The 12,649-nt window shown below is 39.0% G+C and overlaps 1 protein-coding gene across 9 annotated transcripts in view; it reads right to left on the reverse strand.

Annotated features, from left to right (window-relative positions):
- Positions 1-412: 412 nt before the first annotated feature.
- The window catches only part of TLK1 (tousled like kinase 1), a 170,513-nt gene continuing 158,276 nt past the window's right edge, over positions 413-12,649 (reverse strand). For all 9 annotated transcript variants that reach the window (XM_001141231.8, XM_063790559.1, XM_016950016.4 and 6 more), the window contains 3 exons: positions 7,271-7,382; positions 6,205-6,312; positions 413-2,302 (listed from right to left, as the gene is read on the reverse strand). In XM_001141231.8, coding sequence (XP_001141231.2) covers positions 2,126-2,302; positions 6,205-6,312; positions 7,271-7,382 — 397 coding nt within the window. In that variant the 3' untranslated portion in view covers positions 413-2,125. The remainder of the gene's footprint in view (positions 2,303-6,204; positions 6,313-7,270; positions 7,383-12,649) is intronic.

Genomic DNA, 12,649 nt, shown 5'->3' on the forward strand with positions numbered 1-12,649 from the left:
ATGGTAAAGCAGTGATCTCTAGGTCTATACTACTTAACTTACTGAACCTCAAAGTTAGATTTACACATTCACTTGGTATCTCCCCAAAATTTTAAGCACAACAGGCATTTCCTTTTAGTTCAGGAATTTAAATGTTACTTTATGAACATAGTACTTTATCATTCATAAAGACGAAAACTCTAACAACAAAACTGAAAACTTGCAGGCAGCACGTAAAGCACTCAATCAATGCTAAGATTTCATTACCATGTAGTATTTTTTTTTAATAGGATTTCTCTCTGCTCTACAGAGGAATGGGTATAGCCAGCCCCTTAAACCACTCTTGATGGTTCTAAGTGTTACTTACCCAGGAGTTGCCTTGATAATGGTTATTAGGTTTAACTTTAACAGCTTGAAACAATTTACACTTGTCTTGAAGTATACTTAAGGAATTTATTCAGCTGATTTTTAAGTGAAGGAGCTCAGTTAGTCAATATCCTACCATCTTGAAAGCTCCCTTCCAATGTAATTTTCATAGTCTTTACATTTTAACTGTCATTGTTTATTACTGTTTTGGCTATACTCTCTACAATTTCAGCAGCATTTTAAAGAGACAATGTGTCTATGTACAATGAAAAAACAAAATGGCTTGCAACATCAGAAATACAGTTTAACTGTACAATATTAAAGAGAATCCGTGGTACGTATAACCTTTTTCTGCAACATGAACAACTTACATGTAAGTAAGTATCAGCATTATGAATGTGACAATAAAGAAAAAGTCCTTACAGGAGTGAAATACAGCATCCTGAAAAATATTGGTTTCTACCCTGCGAGGCAGTTAGAAAACGTTCACATTTTAACAAATCTGTACAAACCACAAGAAATTTGCTTATGGGACCATCTTGCTGATAAGAACTTTCTAGAAATGTAGAATAACCATGAACAAATTAAAAATCTAGTATCTATGTGTTCTACAGCCCTAGAACCCAATAAACTGATTTAAAAAACTCAATTATGTCCAACATGGATCACTTTTACATCTTGATTGTTAATGACTGTCTGCTTTTTAATATCTATGATGTACAGTCAACTTGCACCTTCTAGGTCATTTAATTTTTTAGCAAAGAAGCAACATCATTTAGCAGCAATTAGAGTGCCTTCAAGAAGACTTAAAAAAAATACAATATCCAATTAGAAAAGCCATATTTTAAACATTTGTACAAGAATAAGCTGCTGAAACTTAGTAATTGAAATATGACATCTGTACAACAATTTACAATAGAGCTAGAAGGGAATTTATCATTATCCTGCATAGAACTGGTCTGCATTTGGTTACTCACTGTCACCTGTTTTGATGAACAAGGCCTGGTAACAAAAGAAAAATACCTGTTATCAATTCTAACGTGTTGAAAACACTGGCAATATTATAATTTAGTGAATTCAACTGATTTCAAAACAAGCAGCTCATTTTGTCAAAGGTGTAAAGTAAAGTATTTAGAAATAATAGCTCTCCCTTTAATATAACCAGTGAAAGAAAACGGACATGTGATCTCGAGGTACAACTTGGTAAAAGTCTGAATAGGCAAATGACAAAGCCTAACTTTGTCCAAAGATTCTAACTCTCACATTCTATTACTATAAAACACAACTGTCACTGTCATTCAGTTCTTACTTTGGTTTCAGCAGATTAACTGCCAAATGCTGAAGAATGTATCCAGGCACTATAGTTCGTATGTTAGAAATATGTCTCATATTTTTCCATGTGTTTTTAAATAATGAAAAACTACCCTTCATATTAGAACTCTCTAGTAACAACCAAATGTATTTAAGTATTATAAACGTTATTTACAGTGTTCCCCCAAACAAAATTTTTTTCCTTTATCTTAACATGGTATTCCTGTTTCTGTGTAACAGGCAGTCATCCTTCACTGCTCAAAATTATAGTCAGAAGTGTGCATTTATTCATTGTCCATGATCCACTCTCATACAAATGACACTATGAGGAACTTCAGTTCACAAACAGTTCTTAACCACATCTTGTGTAAAAAAAAAAAAAAGAAAACAAAGAAACACTCAAATGCTCTCAAACTTAAGTGTGCATCTGGAAGCAATTCAAAGATATCATGCCAATCTTGGAGGAAAGTCAGTAAGTAATTATGCTTGAAGAAGGGGGTGTAGGGGATGCTGTCAGCCCAGCCATGTGTAGGTTTCCTGAAGAATTTGATCTTCTCATGTGTGGGAGAAGGTATGGGTCATTTGCCAGCTGGTGCACATCAAATCGATCTTCTTTTCGATATGCCAAACAGCGTCTTATAAATGCCTCAAAAAGAGAAAGGAAATGTTAGCAATTAATGATCTTTTTCCCTTCTAAATATCAATCAACTGAATCAGCAGAAGGATGGACACATTTAAGACATAAGTAGATCTCATTTTATTGGAAGTTCAAACCTTAAAAAAAAAATTCTGTAGCTAGAAAATTCTCACTCCAAATGCGACTCACTGCTTGAAGCCCCTGCAGTGGTTCACTTTACAGTCTAAATTACTACTGCAACCATTTGAACTTATACTGGAAAGTTGTTTCTGCTTACGAAATTCTGAAGACTTTTTTCTAGCATTTTTCTTCTGCTAAACAGTCCTCCCACCCTCATCCCATTTTGTTATCACTTCAGTTTAGCAAAGGGTAAGATGCCATTTTCAACCATTATTTTTTTTTCCTACTGACATAAAGACTTTGACATAAAGACTTTCTTTAGATGAAGAGATCACTGAAGGGACACTTTCATTAGGGACATTGTTTCCCAGGTTAACCCTATGCATCATTACACTCCTGGAAAAGCTAAATAAACAGAATATAATCACTATTTTTCTTTTCTCAAACCAATTTTACTCAGTTTTTCTTTGAGAATAGCCTCTTACAAAAAAAAAAAAAAAACCTTTCCTGAAGTGTAACACATTTTTAGAAATGCACACAAATCGTTAAGTGCATAGCACAAAGTAACTACATCTATGTAACTGGCAACCAGATCAAGAAAAAGAACCTCTGAATCCCCCTCATGCCCAGTTCCAGGCACTGGCTCTGTCCCCAGTCGAACCTGGGTAACCTTTATCTTGACTTCTAAAACCATAGTTGAGTTTTGATTGTTTGAATTTTATATAAATAGAATTATAAATTATGTTCTCCTTTGCCAGGCCTCTTTCACCCAATATTAAATTTTGAGGTTCATCCTTTTTTTGGGGGGAGGGAACAGATAAAATATTCTCAGGAGGTAACTGGTAATTGTTTCCCTTTCTTATTGGTGACACTAGAAATTAATACATACCATTAAACAGAAGTATAATCACATTAAAAGGTAACTATTTTGCACTTTCTTTGCTTTGAAATTCATTAGAAGTATATTTTTCTCTAAAAATATACCTAGCTATTCTCATTTTACCATAGCTTACTGTTTATTGGAAGTCGATCTGATCCCTTAGAGGACTTATCTTTTTTATCTTTAACAAAGTTTCAGAGATCACTTTGAAAAATGATTAAGAGGGAAAAAAACATCAAGACTGATATGTTAGAGTTTGAGGAGTGGAAAGGCTATCAATAGCAAGGTTAAGGTTAAGTCTGCAACAAATAATGTACTTAAAGATGCCCACACCAAGTCAGGGAAAGTACTTGGCAAAGGTATCTTCTGTAGGGATACAGAATATAGAGATATTATATATTACATTAAAATATTAAAATTATATCATATAATTGTATCATATTAATATTATATCCCCCCAACAACCCCTTAACCCTTCCTGGATTCCAGATCTCAAAAAGGTGACTGTGGCGCCTATTAAGAGCCTAAGGAGAGAACCAGGAATGGCTAAATGAGACTTTGCCTTTGGCAACTCCACTCCTCCTGGTCTTTTCAGTCAGTATTAAAAAAACAGATCATGAGTCAACTAAATTCATTTAATTTCTGTTCTCAATGAGGCTACAGACAGAAAATAAGACAAGATTTAGATGTTAGCACAGTTAAAATATTTTTAAAGGAGTCATATTTATCTTACAAAAATAATTCATTTTGCTTTCAAATAAGAATATTTATCTCTTTTGTTTTTTTGAGAATGGGTCTTGCTATGTCGCCCATGCAGGAGTGCAGTGGTGCGATCTCACCTCACTGCAACCTCTACCTCTTGGTCTCAAGCGATCCTCCCAGCTCAGCATTCTGAGAAGCTGAAACTAAAGGCATGGGCCCCTACACCGGGCTAATTTTTGTATTTTTAGTAGAGATGGGGTTTCACCATGTTGCCCAGGCTGGTCTCGAACTCCTGGGCTCAGGCAATCTGCCTGCCTGGGCCTCCCAAATTGCTGGATTACAGGTGTGAGCCACCGCGCATGGCCTATTTGGTTTTTTTGAGACAGGGTCTCACTCTGTCCCCCAGGTTTGAGTGCAGGGGTATCGTCATGGCTCACTGCAGCCTTGACCTCCCTGAGCTCAGGTGATCCTCCCACCTCAGACTCCCGAGCAACTGAGACTCTAGATGTGTGCCACAATGCCTGGCTAATTTTTGTATTTTTGGTAGAGACCAGGTTTTGCCATATTGGTCAGGCTGGTCTTGAACCCCAAGGCTCAAGCAACCACCTATGCCCCCCAAAGTGTTGAGATTATATGCATAAGCTATTAAGCCTAGCCTCTTTTTTTTTTTTTTTTTAAGAGATGGGGTCTCATTATGTTACAGCCCAGGCTGTTCCTGAACTCTTGGCCTCAAGTGATCATCTTGCCTTGGCCTCCCAAAGTGCTGGGATTACAAATGTAAGCCACCATGCCTGGCCTATATTTATCTTTTTAATTGTCAAAATGTTTTAACCACCATTCATATAATTTACAAAAAACCAATAAAGATATAAGAGACAAAATGGAATGCTGGACAGTTCTAATAAACACAGTGAGATTACACAAAACCCAGCATATTTTCAATTAGGTAGGTTACTATGACCCCAAACATCTCGCAGTATTTATCTGCACTAAGAATAACAGAATATAGAAACTATATAGTGTCTGTTTATGAATTATTCTTATGGCCTGAACTAGTCACACCAGAAAAAAATAGGAGCTTCATGTGTCTTATGAATCTGACCAGGTTTGAAAAAGAGAAGACTACAACAGCAAGCCACAGAGAAAAGAGCCTTGTGATAAGTGCGACAGAGGAGTAATACAAACACAAACGGCCGATAGAATGAAGGCAGGAAGATATTGAACACCAAAAAAGTTTTGCTATTAATTAGAAACAGCTATTTCCTGTAATTTTATTATACAGACATATGGATTATACTGGATTAGCTCTCAAGAGCTAATACAGAGCAGCACAGAGGTCAAGGCTATGGACTTTGGAGCCTGGAGGAGTAGATATTTGTGAGCCGCAGCTCTGCTGCCTACTAGCTGGTATGATCCTGAACAAGGTCCTTTTGCCATGGCATGGCTGTTCTCTTTTATAAAATGGGAATAACAAAAGTACCTATACCTCATAAGGCTGTTACAAGATAATGTATATAAAAGCACTAAATACATGGTATTTATTTATTTATTTATTTATTTTTATATATATATTTTTGAGACGGAGTCTTGCTCTGTCACCCAGGCTGGAGTGCAATGGCGTGATCTCGGCTCACTGCAACCTTCACCTCCCAGGTTCAAGTGATCCTCCTGCCTCAGCCTCCCAAGTAGCTGGGATTACAGGCCTGTGCCACCACGCCTGGCTAATTTTTGTATTTTTAGTAGAGACGGGGTTTCACCATGTTGGTCAGGCTGGTCTCAAACTCCTGACCTCAGATGATCTGTCCGCCTTGGCCTCCCAAAGTGCTGGGATTACAGGTGTGAGCCACCACGCCCAGCCTTATTATTACTTTTAATATTTCTTATATACTTATATATCTCAGTATTAACATAAGCAGATAAAATAATACACAAAAGGTAATGAGCCCAGATCTTGTGATTTTTCCCTAATTTTCAAAGTAGCAGCTGATGAACATAAACAATCAGAGACCATAGCTTAAAAGATAAAAACTATAGCAACCAGAGGCTGATGCAACTCCTTCTCTGAAAGTAAATCACCAGCCCCTGCTGGACAGATCCCCTGCAGCAGCGAGTCTTGTGACTTTACTTACTGGAAAGTACTTACCTTGTTGTCAGCACAACTGATGAAAGAAAAGTTACTTCACAAAACTCATTTACAAAAATTTAATACCTTGGCTTCACTGCTTACAACCGGTTTTACAGGGAACTGGACTTCTGTGGCTTTTAATATTGTATTTTCTTGAAGAATGTCTTGTTGAGATTGATTGTGACCAAATGGCTTAAAAAAAAAAATTAAATGTTGAGATACTTTTCTCACAAAATATTTAAACACAGATATCATTTCTGTTTAAGCGAATTCCCAAAACCCAAAATCCAAATATCTTGTGTTCTAAAATCTTCCTCAGTTATTTGAAACCTGAGATGAATTCTCATACAAACAAGCTATAATTGATAGCAGGCCAAGAAAGCCTACCTAACAGATCTTCAACATAGATTAAACACTGTAAGAAGAAGAAAATAATGCTGTTGCAATATAAGATAAAAACATAAAAATAAATTTAAAACTTTATTCTGAATAAACAATGAAGTTCAGTTAGAGAAGAGATGAAGTAGTAATGAAAATGTCTATGACAATTTCCAAAGAATAAAATACTGTGTGCATCACAGGCGAATTTAAATGAAGGAGCTCTGGATTTGGAGTGAGGAGATCCCACACAAATCCCTTAACCTCTCTTCCCCTATTGATGAAGGGATGGGGTGGGATGTGGGCTAGATAATATCTATGGTAACCTGCACTTCCAACTTCAATATAAAAAGAAGTTGGGAAATAAGACTAAGTTTGATGGTATTTCCCTGATGAGCAACGGGGAAACTGCCCACCCAGGCCAAACTGTGTGTGTGGGTGGGGTGGGGGGTGTAAGAGGAGGTCAAGTGAATGGTGGATAATGAAAAGTATTGACTCCAGTATTCCCAATAGTAGACAAATATTAGCATGTTAACAGATAGTTACTTCTTTTCTTAAAAAAAGGAAAGAAAGCAAAAAGTAGGTCAAGTAAACTGGTGTGACATTAAAATAATTCTGATCCATGGAAATTTTAGGAAGAAATAGAGGAGAAGCCTGGCTTTCTTTAGAAGGATCTAAATTGACTTTAAGTTAGTGAAATTTTGCTTTTAAGAAGGAAAAATTCAACTTAATTTATCTCTGTATAGCTGAAGGCTGGTAGAATTCAATTTACCTTTCTACCATAAAGACACTGAAAGAAGATGACTCCAACCGACCATACATCAACCTTGTTGGAAATCTTTGGTGGCTCTTTTCCAACTACAAAACACTCAGGAGGTAAATACCTGTAAGTTTTGTGGGAGAGAAAAAAGGTTACTACTGACAATCTGTAACTTAAAATCTTCTAAGTGTAAAATCTTAGAACACGAATTTTATTCATATATAAACTCTAGGACTCCCATCAGTGAAAATCATCAACTGAACTTCTGGAGCATTTACATTCTTTTATCATTTAACTCTAGAGCCAACACATACAACATTGTGATAAAGTTCATCTCTATCTATCTTATCTATCTATCTATCTACCTACCTACCTACCACCTACCTACCTACCGAAACAAAAACTTAAAGAGATTACAATGGTCTTATTTGGAGTATCTAATAATAGTAGAAGAAACCCTCTCCCATCCTCTTTAACCACTGTTCAAACTGTAGGCACTTCTCTCCCTAAAATATACACCTGATCACATGGTTCTTTTGTTCAAACAACTTCAACAGCACTTACTGCCAACAAGACCTTGTATCTCTTGTTTGTAACACAAGACTCATGCTAATCTGGCAACAACATACATTTTCAAAATCTGCACACACTATTTTCCCCCACCCTAACCCGCCAAATTGGCTAGTCAAAACCAATTCACTTGCATCTCCACTCGGCTCTCCTTTATCCTCTGAGCTCTTGAATATGACAATCACTACTGCCTTCCCTAATCACTCCAATTACTTAGCATCTTTTCTTCTTCAAGACCCACCCAACCCCCATAAGCCATCTTTTGCTTCTCCCCAGGTGGCTCTGCTTTTCTCTGTGTTACTGCAGAATGGTGCAATGCCTCTATTATGGCATTAAACTACAATCACACCAGACCGTGAGCAGCTCAAGGAACTCTTATTCACTGTGCAGTTTCAAGCATTAGCAGTGTCTGAAACACAATGGGTATTCAAAATTACTATTTTAAAAATATGTAAGTCCTATTTATAAGTCCATAATTTTTTTTGATACAGGGTCCAACTCTGTCACCCAGGCTGGAGTACAGTGGTACGATCATAGCTCACTGCAGCCTCACACTCCTGGGCTCATGTGACCCTCGCACCTTAGCCTCCCAAACAGATGGGACTACAGACGTGCACCAGCACACCCAGCTAATACTTTCTTCTTTGTAGTGATAGTCTTGTGCTGTTGACCAAGCTGGTCTCGAACTACTGGCCTTACGTGATCCTCCCACCTTGGCCTCGCAAAGTGCTAGGATTACAGGCATGAGCCACCACACTAAGCCAGTTCATAATTTTTAATAGATGAAGGGTAAAAATCAATTTGTCATCTCCAGTTATAAGTAAAAGATCCATCACAAGGATGCAAGCATCTCACACCTCAAAAATTTAGATAAAATTATCAAAACGAATAATGCTGCTAAATGGGAATTTACTCTTTTTTTAAAAAAATGCAGTTTTGTATTCACTATGCTAAAATCATTAAGATTTCAGCAAGATGTTGACAGATCTCTTAAAATACACATGAAACTTCCGTGAAGTAAAACCACCAAAGATAACCAATAACTCATTTGTAATGCAGTAAAAAGCTGGATTTATTTTATCAATAAAAGTGTGTATTTTACGCAGGTGTCTATGTGTGTAACTGAAACAGGAATGGCTTGTAAAGATTAAGCTATACCCTTTCCAGGCACAAGGTGTATGTATGCAAGGAAAGCAACCACAGAAATTGACGTCAAAGTAACTTGGGAAAAGATGTCCACCAGGATTTAGTGAATTTGAGACCAGAGAGACAAAACTAAATATTTTAAGTTTCTGATGAAAGGTAATTTATAAGAGCAATATTATATGTGTATTCTAAAATATATGAGTATTTATAGTGCTATCCAAATATATCAAATACAGTTGACCCTTGAACAATATAGGGGTTGGAGGCACTGACCCATGCAGTTGAGAATCCATGTATGATTTTTATTTTTATTTTTTTTTGAGACCGGGTCTCACTGTGTTGCCCAGGCTGAGTGCAGTGGTGCGATCACGGCTCACTGCAGCCTCGATCTCCAAGCCTCAAGCAATTCTCCCACTTTAGCCTCCCAATTAGCTGGGGCCACAGGCACACACCACCATGCCTGGCTAATTTTTTTAAAAAAATTTATACAGACAGGGTCTTGCTATGTTGCCCAGGTTGGTCTTCAATTCCTGGGCTCAAGTGGTCTTCCTGCTGGGATCAGAGGCATGAGTGAGCCCCCATACCTGGCCACATGTCTAACTTTTGACTCTCCCTAAAAAGTTAAAAAGTTAATTACTAGGCTGAGCGTGGTGGCTCATGCCTGTAATCCCAGCACTTTGGGAGGCCGAGACGGGTAGAACACGAGGTCGGCAGTTCGAGACCAGCCTGGCCAACATGGTGAAACCCTGTCTCTACTAAAAATACAAAAAAATTAGCCAGGCATGGTGGCGGGCACCTGTAATCCCAACTACTTGGGAGGCTGAGGCAGGAGAAATCGCTTGAACCTGGGAGGCAGAGGTTGCAGTGAACCAAGACCGTGCCATTGCACTGCAGCCTGGGTGACAGAGCGAAACTCTGTCAAAAAAAAAAAAAAAAAAAAAAGTTAACTGCTAATAGCCCACTGTTGACTGCAAGTTGACTTACTGATAACATGAACAGTTAATTAATACATATTTTATATGCTGTATTATATACTAAATTCTTATAGTAAGCTAGAAGAAAAAAATTGCTATTAAGAAAAATCGTAAGAGAAAATCACTATTCATTAAGTGAAAGTGGATTATAACAAAAGTTTTCATCCTTGTTATCTTTAGGTTGAGTAGACTGAGGAGGGGGGTTAGTTTTGCTGTCTCAGGGGTGACGGGGGAAGAGATGAAAGGGGAGGCAGACACACTCAGGGCAACTTTACAGACATAATTTGTTTTGCTTTTTCATATAGTATCAATCCTTCTTCCACCACTTGCTTTAGTTTCAGTGCCTGTATTATAGAAGGGCCCATGTCATAAAAGTCAAAAGCAATGTCTTGACTAATAGAAACCCTTCTGCCAGGCTGTCTAATGTCAACCTGTTTTCTGGCAGTGCCTCCTCTACTACTACTTTCTCATCTGGCACCAGTTTGGAAGCACTCATCTCCATCAAGTCACCTTAATTCCTCTGGAGGGGTGTCTTTTAGCTCTTGAATTTCTCCAAGATCCATATCTTGAAACCCTTCACCCCACCTTCTTTGCCATATCCACAGTCTCTTTCATGATTTCCTTGACTGCCTCTGTCATAAATCCTGCAAAGTCATATGCAACATCTGGACACGGTTTTCTCTTGCAGGAATGTACTCTTTCAGGCTTGATGGCTTTCATGGCTTTTTCTAAAACAATGATGACATCTTCAGTGGTGTAATCCTTCCAGACTTTCATGATGTTCTGTCTACTGGTGTCCTCTTTAACAGCACTGACAATCCTTTCCATAGAGTATCATGTGTAATGAGCCTTAAAGTTCCTTAAGACCTCTTGATCTAGAGGCTGAATTACAGATATTGTTGTGTTTGGGGACTCATGGGCTCCTAGGTGGCCAGGGGCATTGTCCAGTATCAAAAGAACCTTAAAAGGTGATCCCTTATTGGCAAGGTACTTCCTGACTTCAGGGATAAAGCACTGATGGAACCAATCCAAAAAAAGGGTTCCAATTGTCCAGGCCTCCTTGTTGTATAGGCAAAAGACTGGCAGCTGGTATTTATCTTCTCTGTTTGAGGCTCCAGAGTTAGCAGCTTTATAGCTAAGGGCAGTCCTGATCATAAACCCAATTGCATTTGCATAAAACAGTAGAGTTACCCTGTCCCTTCCTACATCAAATCCTGGTGCTCGCTTCTCTTCCTTACAAATAAATGTCCTCCGTGGCATTTTTATTTTCCAGAATAGGGCACTTCTGTCTGCATTAAATTATCTGTTCAGGCAGCTATCCTTTCTCCTCAATTATTTTTTCTTTTTCATTCATTCATTCATTCATTCATGAATGAGACCAAATCTTGCTGTTGCCCAGGCTGGAGTGCAGTGGTGTGATATCGCTCACTGCAACCTCTGCCTACTGGGTTCAAGCAATTCTCCTGCCTCAGCCTCCATAGTAGCTGAGAATACAGGCATGCACCACCACACCCAGCTAATTTTTGTATTTTTGATAGAGATGGGGTTTCACCGATGGTCTCGATCTCTTGACCTCATGATCCGCCTGCCTCGGCCTCACAAAGTGCTGAGATTACAGGCATGAGCCACCGCGCCTGGCCTCAATTATTTTCTTAATAGCATCTGGGAACTCTTGGTTGGCGGGAGCCGCTTCTCCTGTTATCTTGACATTTTAAAAGCCAACCCTTTTTCTAAAATTATTAAACCATCCTTTACTGGCATGAAATTCTCCAGCTTTAGATCCTTCACCTTCCTTTTGCTTTAAAATGGTCATATCATCTTTTTCTTTTTTTTTTACTTTTGAGACAGAGTCTGGCTCTGTCACCCAGGCTGGAGTGCAGTGGCACAATCTCGGCTCACTGCAAGCTCCGCCTCCTGGGTTCATGCCATTCTCCTGCCTCAGCCTCCCGAGTAGCTGGGACTACAGGCGCCTGCCACCATGCCCGGCTAATTTTTTGTATTTTTAGTAGAGACGGGGTTTCACCGTGTTAGCCAGGATGGTCTCAATCTCCTGACCTCGTGATCCACCTGCCTCGGCCTCCCAAAGTGCTGGGATTATAGGTGTGAGCCACCGCGCCCGGCCTGCTTTTTCTAAAATCACATTACAGTCTGTGGGTATCATGCACCCAGAAAGCTGCATTTTCTTTGTCCTTTTCTTTTGAGACATGATCTCACTCTGTTACCCAGGCTGAAGTGCTGTGGTGCAATCTGGGCTTACTGCAATCTCCACATCCCAGGCTCAAGCGATGATCCTCTTGTCTCAGCCTCCTGTGTAGCTGGGATTACACAGGTGTGTGCCACCACATTTGGCTAATTTTTGTATTTTTATGCAGAGATGGGGTTTTGCCATGTTGCTCAGGCTGATCTTCATCTCTCAGGCTCAAGTGATCTGATCTGCCTGCCTCAGCCTCCCAAAAGTGCTGGGATTACAGGCATGAGCCACCGTGCACGGCTTCCATTTTCAATTAGAGATAAAAGGGTATTTTGCAAAAAGTACAAGGTTCCGCCTGGCGCGGTGGCTCACGCCTGTAATCCCAGCACTTTGGGAGGCCGAGGCGGGTGGATCATGAGGTCAGGAGATCGAGACCATCCTGACTAACACGGTGAAACCCCGTCTCTACTAAAAATACAAAAAATTGGCCAGGTGTGGTGGCGGGTACCT

This window comes from Pan troglodytes, chromosome 13 (genome assembly GCF_028858775.2).
Source record: "Pan troglodytes isolate AG18354 chromosome 13, NHGRI_mPanTro3-v2.0_pri, whole genome shotgun sequence".
Classification (NCBI taxonomy): Eukaryota; Metazoa; Chordata; class Mammalia; order Primates; family Hominidae; genus Pan; species Pan troglodytes.